We start from the raw sequence: 17,489 nt of genomic DNA, 5'->3' as shown, positions 1-17,489 counted from the left end.
TATTTCTAATCTAACTTTTAATTAATACAATCTTTCTTTCTCTTTTGCTACCTGATTTGACATTGAATTCACTCAGTCTAACTTACATTTTCTTCTATGTCATTGCACCAATTATTTTGTAATCCTTCAATCTGATTGGATAAGGAGATACTCTGTTGCTTATAAGAATATAAAGGGCTTTGACATTGGAGATACTGAGAAGATTCCTCCTGAGGGAATCAAGAACTAGGGGGCACAGTTTAATTATAAAGGGTCTCCTATTTAAGACAGAGATGAAGAGGAATTTCTTCTCTCAGATGGTCGTTAATCTTTTGAATTCTCTTCCACATAGAGCAGTGGAGGCTGGTTCACTGAATATATTCAAGGATGAGTTAGACAGATTTTTGATTTACAAGGGAGTCAAGGGTTATGGGGACAGGCAGCAAAGTGGAGTTCAGGTCACAATCAGATCAGCCATGATCTTATTGACAGGCCGAATGGCCTACTCCTCCTCCCATTTCTTATGATTTTTATTGGCCCGTGAGATATTTGTACTCTTGCAATGCAGGTCCGAATTCTCAACCTGCACATCGCTAATTTTAATCCCTCCAGCATTGCTGGTCATACTTTCAGCTGCTTGGGCTCTAAACTCTAGAATTACCTCCCTAAACCTCTCTGCCTCTCACCTTTTCTCTCCTCCTTTAAGACGCTCCTTAGAACCTACCTCTTTGATCAAGCTTTTGATGACCTGCCCTACTATCACCTTATGTGGCTCAGTGTTAAAATTTGTTTGGTGGTACTTCATAGAAATGTCCTGGAATATTTTACTGCATTAAAAGTGCTATAAAAATGTAAGTTTTTGTTCTTGTAGTTGTTGTCTCAGGTTCTAGATGCTCTGTTTATCTTGCTGTGCCATTATCAAGTTGCACTATCAGCAACTCACCACACAAAAAAAATTTAAAATCTAAATGGGGAAAGGCAAGTCTAATAATTGCAAGCACCTACAGATACTCTGCTGCTGTGAAACCTGGCCCATCGTGTCATGATTCAACCTGAATTTGTTAAATATGCTAGTAAGAGTGAATGTGCTGTGCGCTCCAGAAAGACCCATAACTTTGGATTAGTGTAGAATCTTCTTGTACGTAATTATCATTGTTCTATTTTTAATTAGAATAGTGTTTTAAGATACTACAGATAAGAATAATGTTTTATGAGGAGAACATTTCTTAATAGAGCTTCTCAAATATCAACACTCCAGGAAACAATACCTTGGCAACAAGTTGGACAGGAGCTGATCTGTCTTCCCCTTCTCCACCATTAGTTGGTTTGTCCTTTCTTCAACCACTTCTTCTAGATGATTAGCATATTTTTCCAGTTTATCTACCATGTTGTCTAGAATGCTTACTTCACTATAAAAATAAAGATAAATATTTAACTAGAAAAACAGCACTCCTGAAATGAACTCGCTTTCTTAGTTCATTTATGCCCCTTACAGGAGCTGGAATCCAACTATCACTGAGCACAAAACAAAAACAGAATTACCTGAAAAAACTCAGCAGGTCTGGCAGCATCGGTTTGGTCGAAGGGTCATGAGGACTCGAAACGTCAACTCTTTTCTTCTCCGCCAATGCTGCCAGACCTGCTGAGTTTTTTCAGGTAATTCTGTTTTTGTTTTGGATTTCCGACATCCGCAGTTTTTTTGTTAACTGAGCACAGCTGTGATGGCTGTTCAAATGCACATGAACAAATGTTGAATATTCATTGGCTGAAAGGCTTTCATCAAACTGAGGACCAGCAAAACAACTGAAGAGTGCAACACAGTCTTTTAGCTACTGGTCAATCAAACACACTAAATGCAGTAAAACAAACCCAACAAAATACTCTAGCTTCTGGAAAACAAAAGTACTGTAAAAGCAGAAAATTCTGGAAACACTCAGAAAGCCAGGCTGCATCCCTGGAGAGAGAGTGGCTCCGATGAAGGAGCTTGCAATGTCCACCGGTATGTTTGAGGCCTTGCACGATTGATGGGTACCACAGGAACTGGAGGGCATACTTGGCATTCGTAAGTAAGTTTGTGAGTAAGTAAGTTCGCAAGTTTATGAGCTTTCTTTGCTTTCTGGCTAAGTTTAAAAGAGGGGCACTTTTATTTGATGATACTGGGACAGACCAGTGTTTCCTTGTTGAATTATTTAGAAAACACATCTACTGGGAGATAGAGGGTCAATGGTGTTTTGTATTGACAATTGCATTGTGCATTTTGTCCACTTGAGGCTACCATATACACATGTACCAGCAGAGGGAATCTGCTAGGAAGAGATCATAAAGGATCCATATTTAATGGCTTGTGTAGTTCTAATTCTAAATGCCTCTGGTGGAATATATTACTGTTTCTGTTCCAAGAACTTTACAAATATCATTTCATTAGAACTCAAAGTGCCACATATTTATTGGCTATATCATTAATTTTCAATTATTGTTTTCAACAGTATGTTGCTTACACGGTTCTCTCATAACATAACAGCACCATCCACAATATTTCAGACATTTAGCAGAAACAGATCTGAAAAAGAGCTCCCTATCTGTGAATGGAAAGCATTTTTTGCACCAGTTATTGAGAATTCTTACCTAATTGCCATGAAATGTTAATTCCTAAGAAAAGTGAAAAGCTTATCAGTGTCAGACTTTTCAAACTCACCCTTCTGGACTTGCTTTTCGCAGTGTTTGTTTGATTGAATGAAATGTTGGTCTCCTGTCTGCACATTCAGCCCAGCAGGCATCCAGCAGGGTGGCGATCTGTTCATTGCATTTTTCAGATGACAACGTAGGTCTCAGCAATGTCACAGGGTTTATGATTCTATTAATAATTTCTAAATAAAATATATAATGAAAAACTATTGTGGTTATTACTGATAGCTTTTTAAAATCCAAAATATATTTCATTGACAAATTCCTCAAGTTATTCTGTGTCCAAATCAATGCTGAACCAGACCAGTGGTTTCAACATTTATTATAAGAACATAAGAACAGAAGAAATAGGAGCAGGAGTAGACCATTTAGCCCCTTGAGCCTGCTCCACCATTCAATAAGATCATGGCTGATCTTCTTGTGTTTCAATTTCCACATTCACACCTAACCCTGATAACCTTTGATTCTCTTGCCTAACAATAATCTATCTACCTCTGCCTTAAAAATATTCAATATCCCCGCCTCTACCACCTTCTGAGGCAGAGAATTCCAAAGTCGCACAACCCTCTTAGAGAAAAATTTTCTCCTCATCTCTGTCCTAAAAGGGCAACCCCTAATTTTAAAACATTGCCCCCTAGTTCTGGACTCAGCCACAAGAGGAAACATCCTTTCAACATCAACCTTGTCAAGGCTGTTCAGGACCTTGTATGCTTCAATCAAGTCACCTTTTACTCTTCTAAACTCCAGTGGAAATTTGCACAGTCTGTCCAACCTTTCCTCATAAGACAACCCACTCATTCCAGGTATCAATCTAGTAAACCTCATCTGAACCACCTCCATTGCATTTACATCCTTTCTTAAATAAGGAAACCAAAACTGCACACAATATTTGAGGTGTGGTCTTATCTTCTCTAGTAGGAAGGAACATAGGGAGGCAGTGGTATAGTGGTATTGCCGCTGGACTAGTAATCTAGAGACCCAGGGTAATGCTCTGGGAACCTGGGGTCGAATTTAAATTCAATAAAAAATCTGGAATTAAAAGTCTATGATGACCATGAAACCATTGTTGATTGTTATAATGCCCTTAAGGAAGTCTGCTGTCCTTACCTGGTCTGGCCTACATATGATCCCAGACCCACAGCAATATGGTTGACTCTTAAATGCCCTCTGAAATGGCCCAGCAAGCCACACAGTTGTATCCAACCACTAAAATAAAGGAATGAAACAGGGAAGACCACTTGGCATTGACCTAGGCACTGGAAATGGCAATAGCAAACCCAGCCTTGTCGACCCTGTAAAGTCCTCCTTACTAACATCAGGGGGCTTGTGCCAAAATTGGGAGAGCTGTCTCACAGACTAGTCAAGCAACAGCCTGACATAATCATACTCCCAGAATCATACCTTATAGATCATGTCCCAGACAGCACTATCTCCATCCCTGGGTATGTCCTGTCTCTCTGGCAGGACAGACCTAGCAGAGCTGGCGACTCAGTGGTGTTCAATCAGGAGGGAGTTGCCCTGGGAGTCCACAATGTTGACTCTGGACCTCATGAAGTCTCATGGCATCAGGCCAAACATGGGCAAGGAAACCTCCTGATGATTACCACGTACCGCCCTCCCTCAGTTGATGAATCAGTGTTCCTCCATGTTGAACTTTCACTTGGAGGAAGCACTAGGGGTGGCACAGGTGCAGAATGTACTCTAGGTGGGAGACTTCAATGTCCACCACCAAGAGTGGCTTGGTAGCACCACTACTGACCGAACTGGCCGAGTCCTAAAGGACATAACTGGGTCTACAGCAGGTGGTTTAGGAACCATCAAAAGGGAAAAACCTACTTGACCTCATCCTCACTAACTTGGCTGCTGTAGATGCGTCTGTCCATGACTGTATCGGTCGGAGTGATGACCGCACAATCCTTGTGGAGACAAAGTCCCATCTTCACATTGATGGTACCCTCCATCATGTTGTGTGGGACTACCTCTGTACTAAATGGGATAGATTTTGAACAGAACTAACAACTCAAAACTGGGCAACTATGAGGCACTGTAAGCCATCATCAGCAACAGAATTGTACTCAAACACAGTCTGTACCCTCATGGCCCAGCATAATTCCCACTCTATCATTACCATCAAGCCAGGGGATCAACCCTAGTTCAAAAGAGTGCAGGAGGGCATGCCAGGAGCAGCACCAGACATACCTAAGAATGAGGTATCAACCTGGTGAAGCTATAACACAGGATTACTTGCGTACCAACAGCATAAGCAACAAGTGATAGACAGAGATAAGCGATTCCACAACCACTGGATCAGATCTAAGCTCTGCAGTCCTGCCACATCCAGTCGTGAATAGTGGTGGACAATTAAACAACTCACTGGAGGAAGAGGCTCCACAAATATCCCCATACTCAATGATGGAGGAGATCAGCACAAAAGATAAGGCTGAAGCATTTGCAAGAATCTTCAGTCAGAACTGCCGAGTGGATGATCCATCTCGGCCCCCTCTGGAGGCCCCAAGCATCATAGATTCCAGTCTTCAGCCAATTTGATTCACTTCACGTGATATCAAGAAACAGCTAAAGACATTGGATACTCCAAAGGCTATGGGCCCTGATAATATTCGAGCAATTGTACTGAAGCCTTGTGCTTCAGAACTTGCTGTGTGCCTAGCCAAGCTGTTCCAGTACAGATACAGCACTGGCATCTACCTGGCAATGTGGAGAATTGCCCAGGTATGTCCTGTACACAAAAAGCAGGACAAATCAAATCTGGCCAATTATCGCCCCATCGGTCTACTCTTGATCATCAGTAAAGTGATAGAAGGGGTCATCAATAGTGCTATGAAGTGGCACTTGCTTAGCAATAACCTGTTTACTGATGCTCAGTTTGGGTTCTGGCAGGGCCACTCAGATGCTGACCTCATTACATAGAAACATAGAAAATAGGAGCGGGAGTTGGCCTTCGGCCCTTTGAGCCTGCTCCGCCATTCATTATGATCATCCAACTCAATAGCCTGCTCCCGCTTTCTCCCCATATCCTTTGATCCCTTTCACCCCAAGAGCTATATCTACTCCATCTTGAAAATATACAATGTTTTGGTCTCAACTACTTTCTGTGGCAGCAAATTCCACAGGCTCACCTCTCTCTGGGTAAAGAAATTTCTCCTCTTCTCAGTCCTAAATGGTCCACCCCGTATCCTCAGACTGTGACCCCCTGGCTCTGGATTCCCCCACCATCGGGAACATCCTTCCTGCATCTACCCTGTCTAGTCCTGTGAGAATTTTATAAGATTCTGCAATCCCCCCTCATTCTTCTGAACTCCAGCGAATATAATCCTAACTGACTCAATCTCTCCTCATATGTCAGTCCCGCTATCCTAGGATTCAGTCTAGTAAACCTTCGCTGCACTCCCTCTATAGCAAGAACATCCTTCCTCAGATAAGGAGACCAAAACTGCACACAATATTCCAGGTGTGGTCTCACCAAGGCCCTGTATAATTGCAGCAAGGCATCCCTGTTCCTGTACTTGAATCCTCCGGCTGTGAAGGCCAACATACCATTTGCTTTCTTTACTACCTGATGCACCTGCATGCTTACCTTCAGCGACTGGTGTACAAGGACACCTGGGTCTCATTGCACTTTCCCCTCTCTCAATTTATAGCCATTCAGATAATAATCTGCCTTCTTGTTTTTGCTACCAATGTGGATAACCTCACATTTATCCACATTATCCTGCATCTGCCATGCATTTGCCCATTCACTCAGCTTGTCCAAATCACACTGAAGCATCTCTGCATCCTCCTCACAGCTCACCCTCCCACCCAGCTTTGTGTCATCTGCAAATTTGGAGATATTACATTTAGTTCCCTCAACTAAATCATTAATATATATTGTGAATAGCTAGGGTCCCAGCACCGATTCCTGCGGTACCCCGTTAGTCACTGCCTGCCATTTGGAAAAAGATCTGTTTATTCCTACTCTTTGTTTCCTGTTTTCCAACCAATTTTCTATCCATCTCAATACATTACCCCCAATCCATGCTCTTTAATTTTACATGCTAATCTCTTATGTGGGACTTGGTCTAAAAGCTTTCTGAAAGTCCAAATAAACCACATCCACTGGCTCCCCCTCATCAACTCTACTAGTTACATCCTTAAAAAATTCCAGTAGATTTGTCAAGCATGATTTCCTTTTTGTAAATCCATGCTGACTCTGTCCAATGATTCCTGTTTTCCAAGTGCTCAGCCATTAAATCTTTTATAATGGACTCTAGAATTTTCCCCACTACTGACATCAGGCTGACTGGTCTATAATTCCCTGCTATCTCTCTATCTCCCTTTCTAAATAATGGGGTTACATTAGCTACCCTCCAATCTGTAGGAATTGTTCCAGAGTCGATAGAATCTTAGAAGATGACCACCTATTCATCCATTATTTCTAGGGCCACTTTCTTAAGTACAATGGGATGTAAATTATCAGGCCTGGGATTTATTGGCATTCAATCCCATCAGTTACCAACACCATTTCCCTACTAATACTGTTTTCTTTCAGTTCCTCCCTCTCACTAAACCCTGTGTTCCCCAACATTTCTGGTATGTTATTTGTGTCCTCCTTTGTGAAGACAGAACCAAAGTATGTATTTAGTTGGTCAGCGATTTCTTTGTTCCCCATTATAAATTACCCTGTTTCTGACTGACATTTGTCTTCACCAATCTTTTTCTCTTCACATACCTACAGAAACTTTTTCAGTCAGTTTTTATGTTCCCCACAAGCTTACTCTCGTAAGCTCTCTGGTCCAAGCATGGACAAAAAAGCTGAACTCCAGAGGTGAGGTGAGAGTGACTCCCATTGACATCAAGGCAGTATTTGACCGAATGTGGCGTCAAGGAGCCCTAACACAACTGGAGTCAATGGGAATCAAGGGGAAAACTCCGCTGGTTGGAGTCAACCTAGTACAAAGGAAGATGGTTGTGCTTGTTGGAGGTCAATTATTTCAGTTCCAGGCCAGAGTTCCTCAGGGTAGTGACCTCGACCCAATCATCTTCAGCTGCTTCATCAATGACCTTCCTTCCATCATAAGGTCAGAAGTGGGGATGTTCGCTGATGATTGCACAATGTTCAGCACCATTCACAACTCCTCAGATACTGAAGCAGCCCATATCCAAATGCAGCAAGACTTGGGCAATATCCAGGCTTGGGCTGACAACTGGCAAGTAATATTTGTGCCACACAAGTGCCTGGCAATGACTATCTCCAACAAGAGAGAATCTAACCATCGCCCCTTGATATTCTATGGTGTTGCCATCATTGAATCCCCACAATCAACATCTTGGGAGTTACCATTAACCAGAAACTGAACTGGACTAGTAAAATAAATACTGTGGTTACTAGAGCATGTCAGAGCTAGGGATCCTGCGACGAGTAACTCACCTTCCAACTCCTCAAAACCTGTCCACCATCTACAAGGCACAAGTCAGGAGTGTGATGGAATACTCTCCACTTGCCTGGATGAATGCAGCTCCAACAACACTCAAGAAGCTCAACACCATCCAGGACAAAGCAGTGCATTTGATTGGTGCCCTTTCCACAAACATTCACCTCCTCCATCAATGACAAACAGTGTAGCAGTCTGTACCATCTATAAGACGCACCACAGGAATTCACCAAGGCTCCTTAGACAGCACCTTCCAAACCTGCAACTGCCATCATCAAAAAGGATAAGGGCAGCAGATACATGGGGACACCATCACCTGGACATTCCCCTCCAAACCACTCACTATCTTGACTTGGAAATATATCACTGTTCCTTCATTGTCGCTGGGTCAAAATCCTGTAACTTGCTCCCTAACAGCATTGTGGGTGTACCTACACCATAGGGACTGCAGCAGTTCAAGAGGGCAGCTCACCACCATCTTCTCAAGGGCAATTAGGGCTGGGCAATAAATGATGGCCTAGCCACATCCCGTAAATGAATTTTAAAAAAAACAGAAACAGGCCATTCAGTCCCTTGAGACACTATTCAATGATTTATAACTTAACTTCATTTAACCACCTTGGTTCCATGCCTCTTAATATCATTACTTAACAAAAATGTATCAATCTCAGTTTTGAAATTTTCAGTTGACTTAGCCTCAACATTATTGGTTTGGGGAGAGTTCCAGATTTCCCTTACTCTTTATGTGAAAATGTTTCCCTCTTTAACAGTTTTTAATACCTTACAAAGCCCAATTCCATCCAATACTTGAATTCTGCTACTATATCTGCTAATATCTCTCTCACACTCTCAGACAGTGTTACGAGATATGATAAAAGCAAAATACTGCGGGTGCTGGAAATCTGAAGCTCCGAAAAAGGGTCATATGGACTCGAAATGTTAACTTTATTTTTCTCTCTCCACAGATGCTGTCAAACCTGCTGAGTTTTTCCAGCAGTTTCTGTTTTTGTTACGAGATCTGACTTACCTTCTCACCGAGTGGGGGGGCCTGAGAACTACAACTCCCAGCATACCTCAGGAGTTTCTGCGCATGCACGGACCGGGAGCGGCCGGTGCATCCGCAATCCAGCATTTTGTGGTTCTTCAGGCTGAGGATGGACCCGGTGCATCTGCATAAAAGGAAAATGGTGTGAAAACAGTGTCATGTGACTCAGGAGCGGAGCGCCATAATTAGGGAAGAGTCTCAGGCAGGGGACAGGGAGAAAGGACAAGGAGAGGTCCCAAAGGAAGTCCCGGGCAGAGGATGGGAAAAGGTTCCAGTTAAGAAGAAAGAAGAGCAGAGAAGGAGGCTCCAGGCAGAAAAAGGGCTGTGGTTAGCTAGAGATGCTCTGGCAAGCGGAGGAGGCAACAGAAGGCTGGTGACTCCGTGGCTGTGGGCTGTTGGGGCGAAGATATCCTTTTAGAGCAGTAATGTTCTGCTCAGCACAACCGAAGAGCTGAAGTTGTGTTTGTGAGTTGATGCTGACGTGCAGACTTAGGAATTCAGAGAACAGAATCTCAGAAGACGAGATTGAATCCCTGCGAAGTGGGCTGTTGTTGAGGCCATCCGAGTAGGAGTCACTTTTGGAGAGACTTCCAAGGTGAGATTTTCGAAGATAAAGACCGGAATCCCTCCTAAGAAAGACAGAGTTTCAATGAAATTGGTTGACTTATAGTGTTACTAATGTCTGGGTGGGTTGTTGAGAAATCTGTGGAATCTACATCTGCCATTTATAATGCAATGTGGTGTAATCAACCACAGTTGCCTGTTAATTCACATGTACCTCATATCAACCCTGAATGTTAGAGTCTAAGATAGATATTGTAAATTGTTTCATCTTTCCAACCTCATATAATAAAGTTTATTTGTGTTTCCTCAAAACCTGTGAAGTATTGTGGCTTTATTCTCTTAGCAAGTTTCCTGTGCCTTCCTGACCCCATGCCATTTTCATATGGCCATTTTTTGTGGTCAGGAATAGCTTGGGTTGTGACCCCGCGTGCACGTCCACTGACATTGGGGTTGCCATTGACAGCTCTAGGGGAAATTTGCTTTTCCTATCCCACAGTATTTTCATTAGGTCAGGTGAGTTTTGGAAGGCTTCTGAAAACCCATTTATTTTAATGGTTAATGGACCTGCTATGGCATTAGGAACATCCTGATAGGTAAGTGTTGCTTGCCAACTTCAAATGTCATTATTAGATGCTGTATTATAAGTTGTTTTTTTTATTGCAGTGATTGACTATAGGGCTCCATCCTGCAAAGGTAAGTTGACCATTACATTGATCAGCATTGTGTAAGTGCAGAGATGCATAAGAAAACTTTTCCCTTTGGGAAATGTACTATCATGCATTCAAAACTGTAGAAAACAGTGCTTGGGAGCTCTAGTGGCATAATCTGAACAGATTTAAAAGTCATTATCCCTTTAAATTTGAAAAACAAGTTGGTCTGCAGATTCACCTGGGAGGGAGAAAAACACATATTCTCATGGACCGCTTTGATTCACAGGACATCTGGTGTATCTTAGAAACAAAAGGGCAATCTGTTCTTGTAATTTCAATAGACTTCATTGTCAGTGAGCTGTAATGGTTTGCTTTAACAGCTGTGATTATTATGAATGCTTGACTGAGTTTAAAATCTATCTCTTATCTCAACAAGGAATTGTATTAACAGTTTCATTGACAGTTTTAAGGGGTTATTAAAGGATTATCTGTCTTTGATATAATTTTGCTTGATTTTACAGAAGACTGACCACTTGAAGGATTTAAGTACTTTTCATTGAGTTAGGATTTTCTTTTAAATGTGAACGGTTGTGTTTTTTATTGACAGCTCTATTATCCTGTTAGAGGTATACTTTTTAATATTATTTTTGAGATTCTCATTGCTACTTCATGGCTCCTGATTACCTTACATATTGGATACTGGGTGAATGTCTATCTGGATACAGGGGAGTTTGGAGAGGGCATGAGGGATTTGAGAGGCCCTGGAGGGGACATGGGAAAAATGCAGATGCATGGAGGGGACATGGGGCTATGAGAGAGCACATTTGGTGGGTGTGGCAACAGGGTTAGGGAAAATGAGAACCCTCTTGGAGAGCTGGGCTGATGTCCTAGCGAACCAGGGCTGGTCTTCTAACCGGCCCATTTCAGCACCCATACTCTTCCAGTGCTGCCTTGGGATCTGGGAAAGCAGAGCCATCCCCAGCCATGTCTCCAGAAGACACAAAAATGGAGGATATGAGCAGAGGTGACAGGCTCGTGTTTCAGAAGTGGGGAAATTGCCCAGCTTATGTTTCCTCAGCTAGACAAAAAAATCAGGCTCTTGCCTGATTGGCACTCACTCTCACATCTCTGACCCCTCTATTTTATTAATTGTAATCTAGCAGAGGTGATCTGCCTAGGGGCAGGTCCTCTGCCTTTTTCTCCATACCTTGCGGTCTTATTCCTCTTCAGTTGCTTGTGGGAGCCTCCCATTTTCAATTTCAAGTTATCAAACTTAATCTTTTTCTTTCTCCCTCTTGGTTTATGTCCCTCTAATCTTCCTTCAATCACCTCCTTCAAAAAGTTCTCATTCTTTAGAATATGGCCAATCCAACTTTGTTGCTTTTTCTTGATGATATTCACTAACAACCTTTCTTCCTCCACTACCTTGAGAACTTCTTTATTGCTCTTCATTGTGGGCCAACTGACCCGCTTCATCCTTCTCAAGAAACACATTTCACAACTTTCTCTTCCTTGGAATTATAAGCTATTCTCCTTTAAACCTTCCACTTTCTTTCTATTTTAAATTACAACTATATTGGCCTTCACAATTTTTTTCTAACCCACATCTTCACTGTATTGAAAGTAAGACTCATCATGCTTAACTTATTACCACTATTGATCTTGTGGTTTTCTACAGCCTACAGCTTTTAACGAAAGACTTGCACTGTTCACAACCACCGGACATCTCAAAGAGTTTTATAGCCAATGAAGTACATTTGAAGTGTAGTCACTGTTGTAATTTAGGGAAGCCCAAGCTTGGTGTCATCCAACCTTCACTTAATTTACCTTCTAATCTTCTCAATGTTTCAGAGTCTAGGTGACACAACCATTCACATAGTTTCTTAATAAATGAAACAAATAGACAATTCAGTAGAATGTCTTTCAATGGTTTGTCCTCATAATTCAATACTGGAACATCCAAGCCTAGACTATATAAAGCCCAGTGTAAAGACTCTAAGCACATACTAGAGGATATTGTGTTCCTGGGATGCCTTGTAGATGTAATTGTTATGGTCCCCAGTTTAGAGTCTGTAATTGATTTTGTTTAGCTTTGGTTTACTTTCCTTTTTATGTAGCATGTAACTCAAGCCTACAACAGTCCCAAGTTATGTTTGATGTTTAACTAAATAGTATATCGCATTACTTATATTGTCTTCATTATTAAAGGAAAACTAAACTTGAGCAGCAAAGTCATAGTTTTATTATATTTCTACATTATTCCTTGTTTTCCAATCCTAAGCTATTTCCCAATCCCTCAGTCAGAATGTTCCTCTGAATGCAGTACTCCAGATGGAGTTTGACCAAGGCTTTGAACAACTGAACCCATCTGGAGTACTCAGCCCGGCTTATAAACTGAACCACAGGGAGGATACAGTGGCTATGGAGGGATAGAATGCAAATTTCCAAGAATGGTAACGGGGTTAAAGGATTCAATTATGAGGACAGGTTGTACATAATTTGCCTGTATTAATTTGAGTTAAAAGATTGAGAGGTGATCTAATCAAGATGTTTAAAATAATAAATGCGTTCAAAAGTTTAGATGTGAAAAAAAACTATTTCTTCTGGTCAGGGAATCAGGAATGAAATTAGAGCTGGACCATTTAGGAAAGCAATTAAGCAGTGTTTTTTCACACAGTGTCGTACAACACCCTGCCCACCCCCATGCCCCCTCCCCCCCCCCCCACCCCAACCCCCTACCCCCCTCCTCCCAACAAAGCGCTGTGGGAGTTGGGTCAATTGAAAATTGACTGATTTGATAGATTTTTTTAAAATAAGGAAATCAAGAGGTATCAAATAAAGGTGGGCAAAAGGAATTGATCGAATTGTATGGCAGAACAGGGCACAAGGGGCTGAATGGCCCACTCCTATGTTCACTTACTTTAATTTATTTGCAGGATGTAGGCATCATTGGCAAGGCTGGCATTTATTGATCATTCTTTGTTGCCTTGTGTAGTATAAGGGTCTGGCACTTACTGAATTAATGTGAGACTGAGTACAATACTGCCCTCACTGTGATGTAAGAAGGCGCATGACCCAGACCTAGGATCAGCTTGGTGTTGAGCAGAGATGTGTGAAGACCTAGACATGGAGATAGCTCCTTGCTGTACCCTTTACTGTATATATGTATATAGTTACAAGTAGTTAATAAAGACTTGCTGTTATCTACTGATGACTACAAAGACTCCTTTAAGAGACACCATTCTATTACCAACACCCTCACAAGACAGTGAGTGGTTTGATACTAGTGAATGGCTTGCTAGGGCCACTTCAGAAGGTAGTTAAGCCTCAACCACATTGCTGTGGAACAGGAATCACAGACTGGTTAAGAATGACACTTTCCTTCCCTCAAGGACATTAGTGTGCCAGTTGAGTTTTTACAATATCCAATGCTTCATGATCACTTTTACTGGTACCAGCTTTATATTTCCAGATCTTTTAAAAAAAAACTCTGAATTCAAATTCTGAAACTGCCACAGTGGGATTTGAACACATGTTCTCTGGATTATTAGTTGATCAGGTTATAGTAGATTATATTTTGGTGATTTAGATTGTCAAAATGTTACTCTTCATTCAGAATGACAAATAAATTAGAAGAAATCATAGCACCTGTGTAAAACTTACACATCTGATTTAATTATTTTAACATAAAGTTCATACTATTAAAAAACTTAGAACTTCAGAACAAAACATGTAACTCCATTTAGAAAACACAACAGTTGACAGTTCTGAGTATCTTTACCTTTATAGGTAATTCTGTGACAAAACACATCAGTAAATCTTTCAAACCTTTGTCTGTTTTCCTCTCTTACCTATTTTGCTCCCATAGAATTTATATTTATTTTATTATATTAATATATATTAAATATATTATTATAATAATATATATTAATTTATCTTAATTCTTAAATTTCTACTTTTTTGTTCAAAACCTGAACCTATTTTTCCATTTTTTCTCCATTTTCTTTTTACATTTGTGCTATGGCAAACATCATTCTCCAGTACAGGTAGCAATGTAATGACACGTTCCCAAACTTCTATCACAGCCGTGTTATCAATCTCCACTAGAGGATGCAAAAAAGCAGTGTCAACTTCACAGTTTTACTCCCTGTGTACTCAAGTACCTCACAACAATTCTCTACTTCTTCTCAACTGCCCCAAGGTCAGCAATATGTAGACACACAGACACAAACTGAACCACTTCACTGCTGTTCTATGTTGAGTAGTAACTCTGCTCATACGTTTTTATGGAACCGATATTGCAATTTTTTTTTTTGCGTTATGCTGGTGAATTTGAATTCTCTTTCTCTGTCACTAAACAACACAGGACTGCTAGGTTTCATCCACTGAATGAACACTGGTTCCAGTCCCCCACCTTAAACCCCCTCACCTGCCTTCACTCTTCTCCAGTGGTAGTCTGGGGCAACATGTTATTTTGAAGTCTGTAAATTGTCTGTAGTATAACACCATAAGAAAAGATGTATTGAGAAAAGGCTATTTGTCTTCAAACCCACTTATTCACACAGCATATATAAACACTCTATCGTGGGCTCTACCCAATCCATTTAACTTCCTGTAGAAAGGTTCAGATTAGGATTCTCCCTCCCTTCTCACCACCAAGGTTATCTTAACCATAGCTTCAGAATATCTGCCTCACTTTATATCCTGCATTGTACAGCCATGTCCGTGCCCCTCTCAGTCATTTTTCTAAAGAAGAAAGTTCATTTCTGTGAGTTTGTCTTCAAAATCTATACCTTGAATTCTGCAATTATTCTTGTTGCTCTTTTTTGAACCTGCTCTATCTTATAAATGTGATGGTAAGGTATCCAAAATATCACATGATATTCCAGCTCTGGCTTTATGGATAATCTCTACAGATTTCCAACAACTTGTTTGCCCTTGAGATGGAATGCAATGCATGATTAGCCATATTATTCAGTTTCACAGTCACTGAGTACTTGCAGTGAGTAGTCCCCTCAATATTGATGTGAACATAGGGGATTCAGAATTAATTCCATGGACTCCAATGGTTACTGTGCCCTACACCAAACAGGGTGGCCATGAAATTCAACACTGTAGTGCCTGATTTTTTTTAAAACACTGAGTGCTGTTTTGACTTCAAACTGACATCTGCAGCATGCGCGCACACTTCTAGTATGAGTTGTGCCTGGTGTGACCTTGATGAGGCTAGTAACACATTTTCAAGGAGCGTCCATTGGAAGAATGCAGAGTTGGCAGATTGTGTTGTCAATCGGTGCGTGATGCTGTTTTGACATCCATGCTGCCAATTTGGAGCTCAATGCTCCAAGTAACGGCATCTCTTAAACACGCCAGCTACACATGTGTTTAGTGGCAGGGAGGCAACTCTCCTCCAGCTCTATTTAAAGGGATAATCACTGTTTTCAACTTAGTTGCTGACAGATCTTTACTAACGTTTGCTACAATTGTAAAAGTGTTTGGTGGTTCTTAGAGTTGTTGAAAATGACTGAATTCTACAGGGGAGGGTAGGTTTCTTCACAAAACACTTACTCCCAAACATTGGTGCAGTAGTTTGCACCCCTTTGGCCTGTAACATGGCTGGGAGAATGTACAGGATAGACAAAAGCTTCTGGAAGAGGGAAGAGGAGGGGAAGAGGGAGGGAGAAGGGCCCTTAGCAGGCTGAAAGTATCTGTATTCCAAAAGAGAGCTCCATACGTTTCATTGTCTCTTGCCAGAGAGACGCAACTGACGCAAGCATGTATCTCCACAAGGATCGCAGGTTTCCTCAGGGTGCAGAGTATCATTGACTGCAATTGCATCATTTTGCAGACGCCAAAGTAAATTTTGAGATGTAATTCAACCAGAAGGGATTCCACCCTTCAATGTCCAACTGCTATGCAATGATATGCAGGGTATTATTAAGGAGGTTATAGCAGGATACTTAGAAAATAATATAAAAGCAAAATACTGCAGATGCTGGAAATCTGAAACAAAAACAAATATAGCTGGAAAAACTCAGCAGGCCTGACAGCATCTGCAGAGAGGAACACAGTTAACATTTCGAGTCCATATGACTTTTCATCAGAACTAACGAAATTTAGAAATGTGGTGAAATATAAGCTGGTTGAGGAGGATGGGACAGGTGGAGCTCTATCTGTCCCACCCCCCTCAACCAGCTTGTATTTCACCACATTTCTATATTTCATTAATTCTGATGAAGGGTCATACAGACTCGAAATGTTAACCGTATTCCTCTCCACAGATGCTGTCAGGCCTGCTGAGTTTTTCCAGCTATTTTTGTTTTGACTTAGAAAATAATAATGGGATCAGGCAGAGTCTATGTGGTTTGGTGAAAAGAAATTTGTATTTAACTAATTTATCAGAGTTTTTGAGGAAGTAACAAGCAAGGTAGATAAAGGAGAACCTGTAGATGTGGGATAGTTAGATTTCCAAAAGGCATTTGATAAAATGCCACATCAAAGGTTACTACACAAGATAAGAGCACATGGAATAGGGGGTAACATATTAGCATGGATAAAGGATTGGTTAACTAACAGGAAGCAGAGAGTAGGGATAAATGTGACTTTTTTGGGTTGGCAACCTTTAACTAGTGAAGTGCCAGAGGGACCAGTCCTGGGATCTCAACTATTTACAATCTCTATCAATGATTTGGATGAGGAGACTGAATGTATGGTAGCTAAATTTGCCAACGACACCAAGATAGGTAGGAAAGTTAGTTGTCAAGAGGAGGTAGAGAGTCTTCAAAGGGACATAGATGGGCTAAGAGAGTGGGCAAAAATTTGGCAGATGGATTTAATGTGGGAAAATTTGAACTTGCCCTGGCAGGAAGAATAGAAAAATAGTGCACTATTCAAATGGAGAGAGAATGCAGAACTCAGTGATACAGAGGGATCTGGGTGTCCTGGTGCCTGAATCACAAACAGTTAGTATGCAGGTACAGCAAGTGATTAGGAAGGCAAATGGAATGTTGGTTATTATTGCAAGGGAAATGGAATATAAAAGTAGGGAAGGTTTACTGCAGCTGTACAGGGCCTTGGTGAGACCATATCAGGTGTACTGTGTACAGTTTTGGTCTCCTTATTTGAATAAAAGAT

At 41.2% G+C, this 17,489-nt stretch overlaps 1 protein-coding gene across 1 annotated transcript in view; it reads right to left on the bottom strand.

Moving 5' to 3' along the window:
* Positions 1-17,489, bottom strand: part of gucy2g (guanylate cyclase 2g) — a 119,279-nt gene that overhangs the window by 42,206 nt on the left and 59,584 nt on the right. Inside the window, exons 16-17 of the mRNA XM_041209857.1 lie at positions 2,675-2,846; positions 1,248-1,388 (exon numbers count right to left, since the gene is read on the bottom strand). Of these exons, the coding sequence (XP_041065791.1) occupies positions 1,248-1,388; positions 2,675-2,846 (313 nt within the window). The remainder of the gene's footprint in view (positions 1-1,247; positions 1,389-2,674; positions 2,847-17,489) is intronic.

This window comes from Carcharodon carcharias, chromosome 17 (assembly GCF_017639515.1).
Source record: "Carcharodon carcharias isolate sCarCar2 chromosome 17, sCarCar2.pri, whole genome shotgun sequence".
Lineage (NCBI taxonomy): Eukaryota > Metazoa > Chordata > Chondrichthyes > Lamniformes > Lamnidae > Carcharodon > Carcharodon carcharias.
Note: the sequence above shows the minus strand (reverse complement) of the source record. Positions and strands in the feature narration are given on the sequence as shown.